At 37.0% G+C, this 20062-nt stretch overlaps 1 protein-coding gene across 2 annotated transcripts in view; it reads right to left on the minus strand.

Annotated features, from left to right (window-relative positions):
• DOCK4 (dedicator of cytokinesis 4) overlaps positions 1-20062 on the minus strand; it is a gene marked incomplete at both ends in the record, with an annotated part of 250335 nt that overhangs the window by 35425 nt on the left and 194848 nt on the right. Inside the window, 8 exons of one of the 2 annotated variants that reach the window (XM_084262500.1) lie at positions 195-255; positions 1934-2029; positions 2193-2219; positions 7326-7411; positions 8996-9144; positions 11259-11317; positions 11985-12085; positions 13617-13692. In XM_084262500.1, the coding sequence (XP_084118626.1) occupies positions 195-255; positions 1934-2029; positions 2193-2219; positions 7326-7411; positions 8996-9144; positions 11259-11317; positions 11985-12085; positions 13617-13692 (655 nt within the window). The remainder of the gene's footprint in view (positions 1-194; positions 256-1933; positions 2030-2192; positions 2220-7325; positions 7412-8995; positions 9145-11258; positions 11318-11984; positions 12086-13616; positions 13693-20062) is intronic. The other variant, XM_084262501.1, reaches the window with a different exon arrangement.

Genomic DNA, 20062 nt, shown 5'->3' on the forward strand with positions numbered 1-20062 from the left:
ACTACCTACTTCATCAATTTCACCCTGTAAAAAAAAAAAATTAAAAAAATCAGCAGTCCTAAGTGCAATATTATTCTCTCAACTTCCCCTCAAACTGCATCGAGAAGCAAGGTACCTCCTCTTCAAATGTGTGTCTGTATGCTAGAAAATGGTCAACTGAAATAAGAAAGGGAAAGGAAAAGTAGTATACAAACCAAAAGGCTAACAGTGCAGCCAATCTTTTTGCCATCCACTTCTCCAATTTTCATGCAGTCCCTAAAACAGAAAGTAATGAAAGTCAAAAGGAGTGACATTTACCCTCCTATAGTGAAACACACCTCTGAAAACAGACATATTTGTCATGGCAAGCTGAGTCAAATGATGCAACCCAAAGGCATCTGGGTGAACAGCTGACCCAGGTGTATAAGAGATGCCATGCCTTCTATTCTAGGACACAGAAGACCTCAATTATCAAGAAAGTCAATGTTGCAGGTTTTTTTCTGGTCCTGTTATTGATTGCTAGATGACTTCTGGAGATCATTTGGTTTCTTCATAGCTTGTGCTCACATCATGCCAGCAGAAGCCAGCATGGCTGTCTGAAGAGACTGCTTCCCTTCTGCTCTCGGGCACTTATTCCCAGTCCTGCACTCATGCTTGCACAAACCTCAGGAAGCATCTTTTGCTGAGTTACTTTTAGCCCATGTCAGTCAGATCACCAAAGTACAGCGAATCACTTGTGTGGGCACAAGGAATAGGGCAAAGTCAATGAGGGAATAAGCAGGGATGAGTCTGTTTTCTTCCTCTAAATTCATTGTGGAATTATAGCATTAGTTCCTCCTTTAGGAAAAAACATAATGATGCTGACCACCCCTGTAAAATTTTCCAAGATTCATCACATTTTCCTTAGTAGCACTTTATAATTGGTATAATTTATTGTTTGGGGAGGCAAAAGACCTGACCCCCAAGTAAAAAGTTACATGGCACCACACAGAGTTCAATTGTCACACAGGGAAAAACAGCGTCAGTATAACCATATTGGAGTAAAAAAATAACAGGCAGACATCGCCATGCAGTCACTAAAAGAAACTTAATCTTAAAATATTGCATATATGAGCTAAACAATCACCGTGAGTACCTCAGTAACCACCAGTAACACAGTTCTTTTGAAAGATATTGGATTGACAGCCCTCAGGTTATTATCCAACCAATCCTTGAAGAGGAATAGCACTGACAGGCTTCTAGAAATTAAGTGTTCTCTTTGTTGACAAAATAACTTTCCTTTCAATCTATCAGTGAGGATAGCAAATGGAGCACCAGGTCTTACCATGTGTCCCCCATGGAATTCAAGATAAAAAAATAACACTTAAGGTCTGCAAAGTCCTACTACTAATTGTGATAAAGAGGACTAAGCGGAAATCTGAGGTTTCTGTGGGGACTTCCAACTGACTGAGAAAATCCCTCTTAGTCTCCCACTCCTAAAAGGGTGTACGTCTCTTATCCCCCTCCTTTGTTCACGTGGTACAGTCAGATTCAAGCTCCTCACTCAGAGATCATGTCTTTGTATACACACTTACTGTACCGGCTGACACTACAACTAAGCATGATTGACATACTGATAAAAATTTTGCATATTCTGTAAAACAACTGTCAGATGATTAGTATTGAGCTCTGTGTCTTCAGACATACTTGAGTCACTACCCTATTGCTGAAGTTCCCCTATTCATGACAGGAAACTAATGCAAGACACTGAATTTTTATACCACTGGGAGGCTACGTGGTTGGTTTTCAGCCTCCTTGTCTCATTTTGCTGTTGAGTAGGTAGTTGCTGTCAGAGATCCTGAGGACATATAGTTAATGTGTCCACATGCAGTCACTATTTGCCCAAGATCAACCTGTTTGTCTCCTAATATTTGAAAGGTGACAACCCTACTTACACATCATGCTAATCGCTCACCTGTAGTCCAGTAACCTCTCCATGAGGCGAGTCACAGTGGCGATTAACGAAACGCCACTTTCTCTCCATGTTTCCCGCTCAATTTTCTTCAGTAGACTGAAAAAAAAAAGGAAGCCAGAACAATTTCACCGTTTATTTTTAACTGTCGCTATGACAACCACTCTGATTTACCAGTACCTTAATACCTTAGCAACATCTTCGATAGGTTTTCTTTTACAAACACCCTCCCAAGAAGCACAATTTGCAAACAGTGTCTTACCTAGGATAAGGACCAAAAAGTGGAATTCTAGTCCAGGAAGCATTGACAAAACAAATGATTTTTATATTAGCTGCATCAGGTTAAAAATATATCAAATACCCAATTTTCAGAATCTATTAATACCCTAAAGACTTAACAGAACTCTTACACAAAATATATATACTATCTTCATGCTGATACTTTAGAAAATAGGGTGTTTGAAGATGTACCTATAAAAGACTATAAACTCAATATATCTTCACAAGGAGAACTCAATTTTTTTTTTTTTACAAAGATTCTTCCTCATCTACTCTCTAATATTTCAGCACACATGAAATATAAGAATGGTGAAGGAATTTTAAGATGATTCCCCCTCTGTGCTTAGTATTTACCTTCTGAGAGCATACTATCAGGTACATTTAAAATCCCATTAGCTTAAATTGTCATAAGATTTTTTCATAAAAAGTCTGTTGTGTGGAATTCTTACAGTAACATAAACACAGATTACACGTTGAAGTAAGATTTCAAAATGCTATTGTAAATGGAGCTGTCAGTAAAAATTATATTTAATATTTCTTTCTGATACAGGCCTCTGATTCTCACCATTTAAGTTTATCAAATAGACATTCGGGCATCAATTTCCAACATTCCCTCTCCAAGAATCAACAAGGAAATAATTATCTACAGACTTGTGTTACTTTTATGCTTTGGCACAAGATCACAGACGGATAACATCCATGGAGGTATTTTAGCAGTCTCCCTGAAAACGTTCTCAGGTATGGTTTACTTAGAAGTCTCCGAAAATTGTCACATTCATACACTTGGAGCTTTTGAGAGAGTTGTTAATAGCATCTCCAAACCTTCTGTCTGCAGTGGGCAAGCTGTCAGCTCCACTGACCTTCATCTACACTGAGCATGTTCAGTCCCATAAAACTCCTACGTATAAATTTCACCAAACATATAACAGCGCCCAATAACTCCTACATGCCAACTGCACTAGCTATACACTCCAGCTCTGCTCAGTTCCTTACATACAGGGGGGAATGATACAGATGCAATTCTCTAAACTGATTCGATCTAAATGGAGCTGTGCTCTGCTGGAAGCAAGGAGGAAACGTTGATCTTCATTCTGCATCCTTATATCGATTTTAGACTCATTTCTTCTCTTTAGGAGGCAGACAGATGATTTTCCCCTCATATTCAGAGACTGGCTACCTGTCTGAAGCACTACTCTCACCACCTCTGCTTTCCATAGAAATTACACAGGCTAACTTAAATCGCTTTTAAACCCCTTATGTTCCTTTCAATATTAAGTTTTTGTGTTTAATGAGAAATAAGAGTAGACCTGGTTACATTAAGCCCATTATTACTGCACTGACTTTTTCCTATTACCTTTCAGCCCTGTGTTAAACAGGAACATTTCAACCTAAATTCATCAAAATAATTATGTACAGTTGCTGCAGAAAAACAGCAGAAGTCTGACCTGTCTTTTAAAACAGATGTTTTTCATCTGCATTTGACTTACGCACGTTCTTTATAAATGTATTGGTGTACTCATTATAAATATACAATTTCTACAAATGGGTTGTGTAGATACATTCAAATTACTTATCCAAACTGACATCAATGTCATCAGTTGAACAATTTTATGACTTGACTTCTGCATGCCTCCCCTTCTCCATCAAAAATCTTTCACAACAATGCACAGAAGAAAAACTTCCTCATGCCGGTATCTAGATAGAATTCAATTCCTGTTACTTACTGGACCTAAAGAATAACCAAGAATGCTATGGTCTACATAGCACTAAGGGGGATAAACAGCACAGAAAAACAATCAAAATGTTTCTGCTTATCCATGCTACTGTAGCCTAACATCTGGGCTCATCTGAACGGATGTGAGTTTGTTTTTTCTTTTTTTTAGTCTTGGACTCCCAAGAATAAGAGAGTGAAGTGGGGACCCAGAGGATCAGAGCTCTCCAGGGATGAACAGCAGGCTTAGAACCACGTTCAGCCTAGCTTGTTTAGTAATAAGTGGATTTTATATGCCTAAGCCACAGAGCAATTCCGCCCATTAACTCAAGCATCTAATGCAAGAGGTGCCTTAAAACATCTGGATAACTATTTTGGAGTACAAAGTCCTCCAGGTACCTCACTACAGCCAGAGGTTCCCTTAACTAGTCAGATGGGGAAAGTCTGAACTTCTGCCACAGTGAGGAGCAACCCAAACTTCACAATAATATTTTGAAGGTCTCTCAACGAATTAGTCTAGACAGAATCTAATGGACTGGGCAGTTCTGAATTCAAACATGCACCTGGGGAAAAAAAAATCAAGACAGCAGGGGAGAGGTAGCAATCATCACTTTTTATATAATGGCTAGAGAAACCTCTCACTAACTGGTAGAGCTCAGTATTAAATGCCTGCTCAGATTGAATTTAATCTCCATTTTCTTCAAAGAGAAGCCTCATCATCAGATGCCAGTTTTGTGCTTTGATAATGTGGCCACCTAACATCCAAGCCTGAAATATGTTAGGCCAAACTGCTTGTGGTAGGCCGAACTGGAATACGGCTACAAAAGTAATAAACCGGCAGCATCCATCAGATTCAGAACAAAAGAGCTGCTTGAGTATATCCCTTGGCTTCCATGGATTTTATTCTAACCAACAACTGTTTAATGAAGTGAAATCATTCTTGTCCCTGTGCTAATTAAGTCAGGAATTCAATTGCAGTGTGACAGTGAAAACAGATCAGCACACCTTTCATATCACGATTACACTGGGTAGCAATTACAACAACTAGTTTCTCATGACAGCAAAATGTTCACAGCTCCATGCTTTGCAGCTCTTCAAATGACATCAGGAGCTAATCAGAGCTGTCACATTCAAGTCCCAAGACAGACATTGATTCAAAACAAACAGCAGGAGTCATCTTAACCCTAGTTTCACTATGTCTTTGCATTTGATAAAGATAATTCAGTTATAAGCAGGGAATTCTAAGCACCTCATATTTTTAGATATGTCCAGAGATGGACACATAATTTGTCCTTGAAAATAGATGTTCAAAGGACTGTCTCTGGAAAAAAAAAAGAAGTTCTTCATATGGGACTTAAGAGGTTTAAATTAATTTTTCAATTCAGGCAAGATAAACAAAAAAGCATGACAAAACCTGAAAGTGTCACACCCACTGCAGTTACTAGACTGTATCCCAAATAGATGTGTACATTCCCTTGGCCCTCCACTGTACCTATCAACGTGCTGAATCTTCAGAACGCTCAGGTAATAGTGTGGCATTTGCTTTCATTGTAGTCTACAAACCCACCATATTACTCTTTCACAGTCCTTGGGTACATATAACATCCCTGTCACTTCAGCCTCAACAAGTCTGCTTTCTTGCACTGTCTAAAGATGCTCTAATATTGTTTAGTTTAAAATACTCATGAAAGAAATAAAGAAAAAACTAACTTGCACTCAGGTCCCTAAACTGTCCATATGATTTTAGTAATTTCCCTTCACACTACGTCATCCTCCATTTTAGATTAGTATATTCTGCAAGCTCTCCTCTTGAGAGGTGTTGATGTATGGAGTCAAATCAAACCCAGATTAAAAAACCTTAGTGATAAATGCTAGCTTCTCTTAAGACGGAAATGAACTTGAGCAGTTACTCTGATATTTCCCAAAGAGTTTACTTTTAACTTCTGTTATACCAGAACAGAAACAAGTATACTGATGCTGTGAGACATTTTGCAATTTAAATTACTATATCTTCAGCATTTAGGTTTATAAAAGGTTCTCACCATTTTTCTCTGTATCTTTACAACTCCCAGTTTAAATCTAACTCAAAACAGTAAAAAAAAAATTAGAAACTACTTTTCATACCAATATGCTTTCTTATATAGAATTTAAAGTTGTTTCAGTGACAGACATCCTGATGAATTTTACAAAAAACAATGCATATAGACTTCATTTTATAATTAGAGCTTGTGCCTTAATGATTTCATTTTGAAGTTAGAATACTGGATTACTAAAATACTGACATTATCCTACCCTTTATTATCTTTACTTAGGTTATGAAAAATGTCACAAATAATTACAAGGAAGTTCTGCTCTAGTACACTGTATTGTTGTTTATAATTATTCATACATTTACATAATATTCTGCCTAATTTCTCTTCCCACTTTTGCTTCTGTAAATGATAAATATTTAGGAACTCTATTTCGAGTCAATACGATTACAGATTATTATATGTTTCTATGATTCTATGATTCTATGTTTGATACTTACAGACATTGAGACCTGAATGGTAATTAAACAAGGACAACAGAGCCAAAACTAATGCTTAAAGAAGGAATGGTAAGAAGCCATATAAACACTGAAAAATCATGTGTTTAATAGTATGGAAGAATACACAGATTGTAATCCTGAAGAGGAACAACCACATCTCTACTAAACACGTCAGAAATTAGTGAAATCTTTCACTTAGGTGGAATTGAGTTCTGAGGAATAACAGAGACAGAGTTCAGCTAGTTGTTTTGTACCCCTACTCTGTGACAGTCATTTCTTTCAGTCAATGAAATAACTTACAGGCAACCGTAAGGATTTCAGCATTATAATTAGCTTTTCCTATTATATTTCAGTGATATGTCATTGATTAAAAGATACTAAAAGCTTAACAGGTAATAAAAAAATAAAATAATAAGAAGTAATATTATCAGAATAAAATCACATATATCAATCCAGAAATCAACAAGTGACATTACACAGACGAGCATAAGTTTCTGGCAACAGAAAATTACTTACTGAACAGCTTTTTGTTGAATTCGCATGCCTTGCTTCCCAAATGCTCCGTTTGAGCTCTACCTGCACCCTATGCAATTATCAAGCATTTTTTGCTTTTCTGATTTTAAAATTAGTAGGTAAAGAGAATGTTCTGTGATACAACAAATTTAGCCTCTCCTGATAGCTGTATGCTAGAAGTACAGCCAGACTTTACAGATGCCATAAGATGTTTTATGCTCCAGATTTTCATTTAAAAAAAAAAAAAAGAAGAAAAAACAAGACTCACAACTGTTTCAAGCATTACATCTCTACAATGACAAAAGCATCTGATACAACCAACCAAACTCAAGGAATTAGCATAAGATAAACAGATTACTCACATACTGTTGAAGAGCTCACGGTATGTTTCATCACCTTTACCTTCCGACATTAGGCTGTCCAGTTTATCAATCAGTTTTGCTTCTACCTGCAACATATAAGTGTGGAGTAAACAGCTTCCTTTTCCTTTAATGTGATTAGAGAAAATTGAGAGATTTGTTTTTATGTAAGGGATTTTGCTAAATGCTATCTTAGAATTACTGGTCAATCATGTAAATCTGATGGTAAGTCCCTTCATCTCTTTGAAGCTGTTATCATTCCTGAGATTTGTGGGGTTTTCTTTTTTTGGTGGGTTTTTTTTTTGGGTTTTTTTTTTTTCTTTGAGGGAGGGAGCTAATTTAAATTGAGCAACGTGACTTTAAAACTACAGGCTGAGTAGCATTTGCTGCTGCTAAGGCAGCTATCTATTTATGGAGTCAGACAAAAAGCACACAGCCCAAATAAATTGCCTGAATTCTCACTGCAGGGCTGTAAGCACAAGCCATTTTCTTAGACTTCAATAAAAATCTCATCTTTTCTGACCTGCACCCCACTCTTTATAAATTAATTTTTAGAAATGTCTGTGGTATTCAGAACACCTGGGGGCTCAGACTCACTTTCCCAACCTTCCTCACCTGCCCTTGTATTTGGCTAGAAATCCAATTTGCTGGATTTTACTATTAGCTATCAAGAAATTTACGGAACATATCTAGTGGCTAATGACTCCTTCAATGCATATTTTAAAGTGTATTGATTATAAAAAATATAGAGAGGTGAGGCTACACTGTGTGTTAATATTTCAAGCCTCCTTTTTAGTAGTAATATATTAGCAACCACAAATCTAGGGGAGAAACCAAGCTGCTGTCAAGATACTTTATTAGAAAATAAATCTACCACAATTTACATTTAAATCTAAGCTGAAAACACTGAGAAGCAGAATAAGAGGATTTTTTTCTCTTCTTACTCCTTCTTAACATTTCTATGGTGATATTTAACAGTAAGGTTATATATTGATAGTGAAAAGCTACCTACTTAGATCACATGTACTCCTCCGTTCTTAATAGTCTGTTTTGTGTTTCACATACAGCTCCCACCCTAAGCATTATGGTTGCCTGGGAGTAATTCAAATACTTCTGCTTTCCTTCATTTGAAGCAGCAGGAAGGAGGGCACTGAGAAATGGTTTGAGGCAGTCTGAAAGAACTGAGTGGGAGCTGTGGGAGCAGATGGCACGCTTGGTTGTTCCTTCCTAGCCCGTTAGGAAGGTGTTTGAGCAGCAAGAATAGTTGGAACCTCACAGCAGAACATTCCTCAGAAGGACCATCTGATCTTTTTGCATACGAACCGGAAGGGAAGCTTGTTCAACCCTACCTAACCAGTAGTCTGTACTGCTGTAAAGCAGAGAAGAAAAACTACTGCAACAAAATCACCCTTGTTGAAGACAACTCAAGTTTTACTCTTTGATTTAGCAGGCCATGGATTTTTTCCTTTGTCTTACATTACTAACCTGACAGCGTTAATTGGACAATCTTACTACCCTTGAAGAGAGTAAAAAGGCAAAAACTGGTAATCCCTCTCCAACAGATACAATGCTGTGGTTACCTCCTCCACCCTGAACCACCAGTGGCTGGGACCAGTGCTCTCCAAAGTCACTGAATTACAGTCCTGTTTCATAAACAGCTTCACGCATAGTACCTGCTTAAAGTTGCCACTTCGTCTCTGCTCCCAGTCCATCATGTCATGGAAAATGGGAATCATTACATTCCTCAGGTCTGGCTGAGGGATCAAGGTCACCTCCAGGAAAGGGCCAATCAATGCTGGAATAAAGTGAAGTTTGTGTTCCCCTAAAATGAAAACGAACATGAACTTGAATGTGAATTGGGTGTCCTGTGAGGAAATAAAATACTATCTGAAGAATTTTAAAAAATAGCCCTCTGATTGTCTAGAGATATTTTTTAATCTCATGTCCATCACACCACAGCCTATTTCTTAAGCCCCAAAAGTGAAAACTGCAGACAATAAAACAATATAAGAGCAACACAATTTAACAGATTTTTATTATGCATTACTGTGTTAAGAAGTGACAATGGGTTATGTGTATCCAAAGTTAGTCTTCCAGAAGGAAAACAAAGATAAACTATGAACTCTCTGGGTATTTAACTTATTTTCACAGCAACAGCTTGATTTCTAAACTTTACATTCTATTGTCTACAGAATGGTTAACTGTCTGATATTACATGTTCATCAAAAAGAGGCAAGAACCTTGACTTTTACCTATCTTTAGTTTTGTGAGTACAGAAATGGAAGTACATTTTGACTGCGGGAAAGGGAAGTTGTGACTCAGCTGTTCTCAAAACAACTCACTTGAAAATCAGCACTAAAACCTCTTCCATTAATTCACCATATTCTATTTATCAGAAACTACAAAAGTAAGTTCTTGTTAGGAAAGCTAGAAATGGCATACAGTAAAGATTGAGCACTCAGTTTCAGTTTTCCACAAGTAAGAATTACGGTATCTTCAAAGCATGGGGATTTTGAATTATGATGCAGTGATTTCCAAGCTGGGAATTAATTTCCATCCCAGCCTACCTCTGGATATTCCAGTGGGCAGTGGCCCCAGCCTGCTGCTCTGGTTGTTATCTGTGCTTGTGCAAAGGAAAACCAGAATTCCCTTCAGCAGAAACAACCTGGGATGTTCATACCCGTATGAAAGCAAGGTTACTGTACTAAGTTTATGATGACTTACTGCTAAGAGAACTGTAAAATGCCAACTAGCATACCACCAATTATATGAAATACTCTAAAGCAGTATTTAATTGGACACGTTACCAGATTAACTCCATATTTTACCCCACAGAACTCTTCCCTGTTGAAAGACATCATGATTCCTTCCTTGCCGTTCAGCAGAAAACAATGTAAGCAGGGAGATGAGGTACACTAAGGTCTTATCCTAGTGTGCAGGAAGGAGATGGGACCCAGGAGTGGATTCTGGATGTACCAGTTCAGAAATACCTATCATGTTTCCATATAATTTAGAGGGATGCCTTAGAGTGAGTAGGCAATACTTAATACTGAAAATAAGCAAAATATGCTACACAACAAATGTTAACATGATATTAATAAGCAAACATGTCTTTTTTGAACAATTCTCTTTCTCGTACAGGCTGATTAGATCAATTTTTTTACAACTACATATTTTACTGGGGAAAAGATTTATGGAATTGAGATGACAGTATCTCAGTATCCACCAATGGTCTTTGTATCTTTAATGAACCGTTTAAAGAAGCAAACTATTGAATAATTGAAATATAAAGATGACAAACACAGTGTCCAAATCAGTTTTGATTTTCTTCCCAAACAACATTTAATTGCATTTCTCTGAGGCTCGTACTTTCAAACAGTTTGCAGTTATTGCTTATAAATATAAAAATGTTCCTAAGTTTATATCAAAGCATATATTTTTCTCGTGTTGTCCAATGTGTCATTTATACATCAGTCACTGATTTGTTTATGCTTTTATATTTTAGTGCAACTGGGACTTAAGGGAAGGTTTGATGCAAATCCAGCATCTCAAGAGAGTTTCAGAATCAAGATATATGCCTGTTCCTTAAACTGTTTGGTAACAGAACTGAAATTGTGAACATAAGTGTATTTCCAGGCATAATAATTCTGCTCAACAATAGCAGTACTTTCTTTTTCTAATTTTCTCTGATGGGATTCTTCCAGTTATCTTCAAAGACATGGGAATAGGTCAGATAGAGTATCAAGGCCTAGAAAGCTGAGTTTAGCTATAAAGAAGAGAGCTACAGATGACTAGGGCTTTCCAGAATTTGAACCAAGACTTCACGTGAACTTAATTATCATCAACTCCTCTATTACTGGCAAGTGTAATTAATAGTCAAAGAAATAATAATTGCTAATCATTTTATGAACTAATGATGACTTTTCATTTCCTTACCTAAATTTTGCCACATGCTGAAGATTTCACATCCCATTGTTACCCTCATGTCACCGTATCTGCAACGTATTAAAAAATAAAGCAAAACAGTGAAAGATCATTTGAGAAAATCAAGTTCATATGTCATTCTGAGCCATTGCTAAATGAAATGTCTCATTTGTAGACCATAAAACCTACATCAAAATCAATGGCTTCTTCCAAGATTTTGCTCTTTCCATTGCACCCCCCTAAAACCAGATTCCTAAACCCAGGTATATTTGCAATATTGATCAATTGCAAAATGATCAATTGCAAAATGATCAATTCTTTCTAAATGCTGTAAATCGATAATGCAGCTTTTAAGTAAAAGGGTGGGGTTTTTTGGGGTTTTTTTGCAGTAATATGCTGTACTTCTTCCTCTCAGTACAAATGCTTTTCCTCTAGCTTAAAAAAATACCACTAATTCACACAGAAGACAGTGCAATGCCTGGTTGAAACACCTGAACTGGTTACGCAGGAACTGGAAATCAGCATTGGCATTGAAATATCTGAACCAATGCTAGCATTTCTACAAAGGCAGCTATCAGCCCTGAAAACTGATGCAAAGGGCCAGAACCAACTATCCTTCTACTAAGTGGAAATACTGTGATCATTATCTTCTGGTAGACCTTTTTCCGACCTTCCATGTCTTGCATTTTGAGAATTTTGTGATCTGTTAGTGTTCTAGAAACTGACATCAGTACTTACTTTTCTAAAACCTTTTTCTTCTTGGAAGGTGTGAACATCTCCAGTTGCAGACATAACTGGTTTATAAAAATGACGGCAAGAAAAAAGTAGGAATCCCATATCTACAACAAGCATATGGCATTTGGTTATTTCACTTTCTCAGTGCTACCATTTTATGACCACTCAATGCAAATTTTCAAATCGCATCACTTGTTTCAGTCTCAACTAATAAATTATTCAATCTGGTTTTGTCTTAATTTTTTTGCATCCGAATATACTTCTCACCAACCCCAAAATGTTCAGAAGAAATACATCTATTTTACATATTCCACATCTCTTACATTTAAAGGTTTCAGAGTTGCAAACATTTTTTTTTCATTTCTTCCAGAAAAATGATACCAGAAAAGGTTTCAAAATTTAGAAGGTAATTTAAATAGAACACTACAACAAGTTATGTCTTGAAGTCCAAATCCCCCAAATTCTGACACCTTGAAAGCTATCACATAAGAGAATTGCCATTCTATGGCCCATCCTCCTTTATAATATTATCTGCAAGCCTCACTTGCTGCAGGCTTCACTAGACAAAACTGAAGCCAGGTTTTGTTAACATATTGCAAATATACAGATGCTTTGTGCACATGCTTTATGAATCAGATGTTGAATATTCTACTTAGAAGATTTAATGGTAAACTTAAATATATATTGAAGTATTGATTATTATAAGCCAATTATAGATGCTCCATGGCAGGCGGAAGAAAAGTGTAGGGGGAGCCCTATTCCAGGCACTGTGTTCTGCAGGGTAGTAATAACATTCTTAAGCACATTTAAGGAACATAGGGGCCTTGTCTACTGTTTCTTTTATCAGCTTTTAGCCTCTGAAATTGTGGAATTAATGGATAGGGTATCTTATGTTCAGTTACATCAAGTAGATAATTCTGCCTTCCTGCCAATCTCCCCAACAGGAGTCTGGATTTTCCAAAAAGCTCCCACAACTCTGGTGGAAGTCAACAGGAGCTTGCTGTCTTCTCTAGGAAGAAAATTCTGTGCTTTTTATGAGGCAATTGGACTAATGTCTCTTGGTTAGGCAGAATCTTCATTCAGGTTTCCATGGGAATGGGCCTTTCAGTTGCATTCCTAGGTCTTCTCATCTGAATCCGAAAAGCCTCATTCTGTAATTCACAGTTCATCACAGGCACCATATCTCACTATATGAGGTACTCACTAACATCTTTAACTATATTCACCATGCAGTGTTATAATTTTCTAATTTTAATTATGTAGCATGTTAATTGGTCTTGAGAGAAATTATAGAAATGCAAACCTACATTTTTTATAAATTTGCAAAGATTTAAAAATGGGATAATTTTCCTCTCTGTGATAATTCCAACCTAACAGACAAATAATAATAAAATTACTTTCCATAATCCAAAACATTGCTATGCAAAAGTCCTACACAGTATAACATAGGGGCTGAAATAAAACAAAGAAGAAGGACAAATTAAAAAAACCCATAGCACTCCTGATTTTTAAGACAGCCATTATTTAGTATATGTTCTAGCTGTTTGGATGTGGGACCTAAGTTTAATGACAACCAACCAAGCCACAGGATGATGTAGCAGCTATTGCGTCTGATGTTAGGCACATTTACTCTACCTTGTAATCAAAGTTTTCATTTAAGAAGTTTTTACGAAGGGCATCCGAAAGGTACAAGACTGTAGTAATGATCACACTGGGAAGAAAAGAATGAAAAAGACAGCAGGTTTCTTTAAGTGGAAATTCATATTCAACACTCAGAGCCAGACAATTTTCCAGACGAAGAAATCGATGAAGCACGTATGGTGCCGTTAAATACATTTTAAACATACACAAATATCTAACAACACATACCGGCAGAAAAATATGCAAACAAGAAAGGTATCATGTAAGAATGTGTGCTTAAAACTGATGTTCTATGTAGAAGACTATAACTGATCAAAAGACAAACCATAAATTTTGTCCTGCAAAAAATGCTGGTATCAGATTTAATACACACTGTAACCTACTCAGGCTAATATATACAGTTGGGCAATTTGCTTTTGCTTTTCTTAGTACTAAAAATATGTGTATATAAATTATAAATATAAAATATCCAGTAACTACCAATATACAATATTGACAGCCCTATAGACAAAGTCTTTTAAATAACAACAGATATAGGCAAAACTGCAGGAGCTCTCCAAGAGACATCTACTTCTAAAAACCTCTATTCTGTATGTTCCAAACATCCTGTCATATATTGCCCTGCATTGACACCTGCCTGAATTATATTGATCTATCTTAGACAAATACATGCATCCAAAATCCTTTCACAGTGGTTGTCACCAGAGGTCAATGACAGCCTTGTTCATTGCAGCAACCAAGCCTGGTAACCTACAGAAACAGAACATCCTTAAAGATTATTTAAATATAATTCATTTCAATGACTCAACCCTTAAGCTAACCTCTGCAGCACTTGTGTCTATCAACGTGCTTAGTCAAACCAAAAATCCATATAAACCATTAAATTGTTTCTGAAAGTAGTTAGCAGCGGATGCTTACGGGGGAGGACAAAAGATAAACACAGAATGATCTTTTCACTATTACACTCATGTATTTTACAACAATCAACTGTTTAAAGACCTGTTGAGAAAAAGGTTATATCTACACATTTCATTTAATTACCATATATCTGCTATTAATACATCTAGTACTTCTTTGAACACGGTTCTTGACCACGATGCTGTTATAATGCTAAAATGTGTTTCCCTTTCCATTCTTAGGATTCAATTTACTATTTTTGTAATGCATTCATGACAAAATCTGTTTTATTAAATATATAACGGCAATATATGTCTGTGAAGGTAATTGTATTTTTCATCTTCACAACACTGAAGACTTACACATTGATCAACCCACCCAGATTATGGTTTTCTTCTGTAACTTTTGACAGATTTCAAGTTTATAAATATAACATAGTTATGTATCATTTAGCTATATTACTAGTTCAAACGCTTGCTTCCATTTCTCTACTTTTAAAATGCCTGTCCCTGATAAACTTTACCTTCTGGACTGATGTATCTGAACTCTTGTAACAGCCACATCTGAGACTTCTTAACACTGCTCAAGTCTCAGTTTCATTCAAGGCATGGGTAAGAATAAAGTCCTGTCATTCTTGTTAATTGTGCATGATTTAATTTACAGCCCATATGTTTCACAAAATGGAAACAGTTCACATATTTCAGGAAGATGTTCTGATAGAAAAGGTCAGTTCATCAGAACTATTGCTGTGCAAAATTTCAACCTAAGTCCAAAGTAATAAATCCCTGAAAAATTGTATGGAAGAGAAAATTCCACGAGATCTCAAGAACTTCAACCATACTGCCAGGTTTACATTATTTAGGTCGAAGGCAACTCCTTTTGTGTCACATTTGCTCCACAGCAGGTGAGACCAAAGAGAAAGATCTGTAGAAAACTCTCAACACAATTTTTAGAAGATATTTTTCTGAGATAACAGAATGACTGCAACCAGGTATTTCTTGCTATAAGCAACATAGCTCAGGTTTGATTTATCTGGCAAGCCAAAGATACTATGTGGATTAGTTGATCAAATGAGGGTCTGCAGAGTGAGTGTATATGTTGTAGATAAAAATATCTCAAAACACCAAACTGAGCAGAGAAAGATGAAGCCATTGGTTTTCACCCACAGACAGTTATTCTGAATCCACAATGAACTAAAAGTCAGGACAGAAAGCGTTGCTAATGTTGGGGGATTCTCATTCCTCTTTTCCTACAAGTAATGTAGGTCCTATAAAATAAATAAATAAATAAATGCACAAAGCAGAGACAGCAGCCAGAGGACAGATGGACAGCTGCCTGGTATGATACTCGCATTCCAAGTTGCTTCCCAGCCAATGATTTCAAAACAACAACAACATTTATTTAAAATCCATTTGAGTATCAAACTAGAAAACATTGAGTTTGTGACAAGACTTGCTTTTCTTCCTCTTACCACCTGCCACAAATTTGCTTGCAATCACCAACTGTTTTGCAGGAGAAAAACCGCTGCTTTTAGCTACTAAATCACTCTGGGCTCACATTCAGAATGCTAACCCAAGGTCCAGTCAGATCATTTTTGACAGAACGGCTTTTCCATCAAATTTTCACAGCAAGCAAGCCTTTCTGCAATAACCTGTTTGAAAAATCCAAAGCAGCGCCCAGAAGTTCAACAACTGGTTTGCTGCCTGGATTATGCTCTGGCAACCTGGCTTTTGCCTGGGTAGCCAACAGTAGAAAATGAAAGCTTCCTTTTTTCATTCTGATATGGGACAAATATATAACACTAGCTTCTCATTTCTTCCTTTACTCTTTCAGAGTGAAATCCTCCCAAGTGCAGAAGTGTTTGAACAAAATAAAAAGTTTCTTTCATATTTCATAAAGAAATGAAATTAAGTTAGCTGCTTATACATGTATGTATATAAGCTTATTCATACATGTATACCTATGTTTATATATATGCTTTTTGTCATAGACCGTCAGGTTCAGTTGTTATCAACATTTTGTGTTACATAAAAGGAAGAATGTTGGTAGCAATGCTGTGTATTACATAAAAGCAAGAATTTTGGTTCATTGTAGGAGTCTCAGACTCCTACACCATGGGAGCTAACAGGATTCTTCAGAGCAGTGATAATGATGAAACTAATGCTAATTTGATATCTTCCTTTACTGTTTATTCTGTTTGAGCTATTTTTATAAAATAATCAGGTCTTCTAGTCATTACTGAATTAGCTAAACAAAAGGATTCTTTAGATCACTGTGCCCAACTGTCAGTAGATACATTTGGAACTTTAGTATAAGCAACACTCTATGGTAAATCTTACTCTACAGATCAACTATTTTACTATAAATAAAATTCATACATCCATTTTGTACACTCAAAAATTGAGAATTGGATAATCTAGTATCTTACCTTTCAATAAAATGCTGCAAGGATATACAAGCGTGTCTTGCTCATTGTTCAATAACACATAAGCAGAGCTTGTTATAAATATCAAATCTTTGCTCAGCAAGTAATGAAAACTCTCCAACAGCCTCCTCAGTTGTTAATGAAACATGGCATATCTGGAGTTCAGCTGAGTCTGTTAAGTGCTCTTGAAAGATGCCACTCAATTAAAGCTTAAAATAAGAGATCCTTTTCCCAAACTTGGAGTTGCTTAAACAAGTGACCATTATGCACCGATTTCCAGTTGAGAGAGATACTATGAAGGTGTTATCCGGAAGCTTCAATTTTAGTCTGGCATATTTTATTATAGAACTTTAGATTCCTCTCTGGCACTAGGCAACTGACGCAGACATCTCCCTATATTATGTGGTGTTCATTTGCATTTACAAACAGAAGCTTTGCTGAGAGGGCCAGCAAGCTGGTGTACTACCTAGCTGCTACAGAGAGAGAATGTCTATCCCTATAATAAAAGAAATTCAAACTGTATTTTCTACAGGATATATAAACACATAATTTGTCACTCAGTAGTAACATCCTTAGAAATATTAGATAACCATAAGTAATTATTTTGCTTTGCTGAATGTTTGCTGATTAGCTCACTACAAATACGGTTATGCAGTTTTAAACAGAGTTAATTTTCATCTCAGTGCTCAGCTGCTAGAAGCTAATAAACCTTAAGGAATTTTTGCATGCTTTCCTCTTTCCATACAGAAAACAATTCAAAAGAGCACTGTTTCTCTGATTTAGTGCTAAGGCTGCCATTTTAAATGTTAATTTATTTCTCAAATTTTGGAAGTCACTTGGTAATACTATAATACTAGCCATTAATACATTTTCATGATGGGCATCAGAACATTCTGATTATAGGTTATGCATGTATCATTATGAAGTATCTTCATTTCTAGATAGTTACAGATTTATCTTCTTGAGCTCGCAGTATTTTCTGGGGTCTTTATCATCCCAGACAGCATCCAAGTATCAGATGTTACATAGTTACTGAAAATACTGCAAAGGAAAGGAAAAAATCTAGAAGCCAGAGGGGCAGCAATCTTTTTATATGTAAGTATTATATATTGAGAGATTTATGGCATTTTAAGATCTAATAATTTTTCAGGTAATTGAAGTTCTGCATGTATAAACAAGAGAAAAAAATAAAACCTTTTTTCCTCCTCAGGAAAAGCTTATTACCTGATTATATTGTTGCTAGGACTCATTTCTTCTCTAGGCTCAGACAGGCTAAATCTCTCTTCTAAATACCAGTCAGTATGAATTTTTATATCGCTCTGGGGACAGGGGAGAGGAAAGGCAGTGCTGCTGGTGGTGTGACCACAGTGATGGGTGAAGCTCCCAAGACACACATTCCCTTCAGATTAGTTACCATTTCTTGGGCTGAAACCTGGGCAGTCGACAAGACGGCCAACTGACACAGGAGACACGACAGTCATTTTATTCCTGGGAAGCAGGAGTTAGAGAAGATCCAGACTGTTAATGGATTACTTGATTATGCTCTTAAAGATGGGCTAGACCCTCTGGTTTTTCTCCTTTTAGGCAGAAATAGAGCAAGGACTGCAAGAAGTTTTCCCTTCAGTCCTGAAGAGTCTCAGATCATTGGAAGTGCTCTGGTTCATCAGGTGAAGCTCACAGAATGGCTTGCAGCTGCTTCTGTCTGTGGTGTAGGCAATGCCCTAATTTCTCAGCATGCTGCAAGGCATTTAAAGATTTTGGGATGAAACAATTCTAGTTGTCCCGGTTTTCAAGCTGGGATAGAGTTAATTTTCACAAGAACCTAACACAGCCAGGACAGCTGATCCAAACTAGACAAAGGAATATTCCATACCATATAACACCATGCTCAGAGTGTAAGTGGGAAGCTGGCTGGGGAGGAGGGGTCACTGTTCAGGGACTGACTGGGCATCAGATCCGGGGTTGAGCCAATTGCATTGTGTATCAACCACTTCATATGTTCTAAGTACTGCAGTTATTTCCCTCTCCCTCTGCTGTCCCATTACAGTGTCCTTATACCAATTCATGAGTTTTACCTTTTTCTTCTACTTCTCCTCCCCGTCCCAGCGGGGAAGAGGGGTCAGCAAGAAGCTACATGGTGCTCAACTGCCAGCTGGGGCTAAAACCACGGTGCTAGGGAAAACTGTGCAGCTAGCTCTGTGCTTTTGCACACCCCAGGGAAGCTGAAGGACTGCAGCCACTGAAAGGGCAGGGGGGAACACAAGTGAAAAGAAGGAGCTCCTGCTCAGAAGTAGCTCCAGAAAAACTAGTGCTTTGCAGCTGAGAAGTGGATTTTGCTTTCCACCACCTCAAAAAGGAACAAAAACTACTACATAGATACATAACACAGGAATGACGTCTTCAGTTCACATTTAAGGACACTTAGCTAACCCCTTATTTCGTAACAAACCAGAATTTCCTCCACAAAGGAATGCCTAGCAAAGCAAGTATAGAATGCTGAATTAGTAAAGATGTGTTTACATCCCACTTTCTGGCAGTAATGCTTATGCAATTGTGTCTTATTGGGTTTAGATAGCCACTTGGTTTCTCATGGCCAATTCCCACCAGCAGTTATTGTCAACTTCTGCCCATCTTTGCCTGACAAAACTGGACACACACTCAGGTCCTAGATAGTCAGAAACAACATGGATTAATAAAAGGAGATGTGTGATGCAAAGAAAAACACTAGTGCAACTAAGTATTCCTTTTGTAGAACTTGGTATCATCATCTTTAGCATATGTGAATACCACCATCCTGAGAAATACGTGCCAAGGTCGTTCCTAAATCTTAGTTTTGTACATGTCAGCTGTTGTAAAGCTATCAGCCAAGCCAGCTGTTTCTAGAATATATAACAATTTCTTAGATTATATATTTAGTCTGAAAGTTCCTATATTTTTTCCTTGTGTTTCTTAATTTATTTCTGAAGCACAATTACCAGATGCAGGCTGGCATCAGCTGTATCTTCTTTAATATCATACACAGAAACAAATTATCCTATCTATTTTTTGATTATGGATATGGTCCAAATCTGGAGCCCTCAACACAAGAAGGACATGGACCTCTTGGAGGAGATTCAGA

The sequence above is a fragment of the Gallinula chloropus genome, assembly GCF_964237585.1.
Source record: "Gallinula chloropus genome assembly, chromosome: 1".
NCBI classification, from domain to species: domain Eukaryota; kingdom Metazoa; phylum Chordata; class Aves; order Gruiformes; family Rallidae; genus Gallinula; species Gallinula chloropus.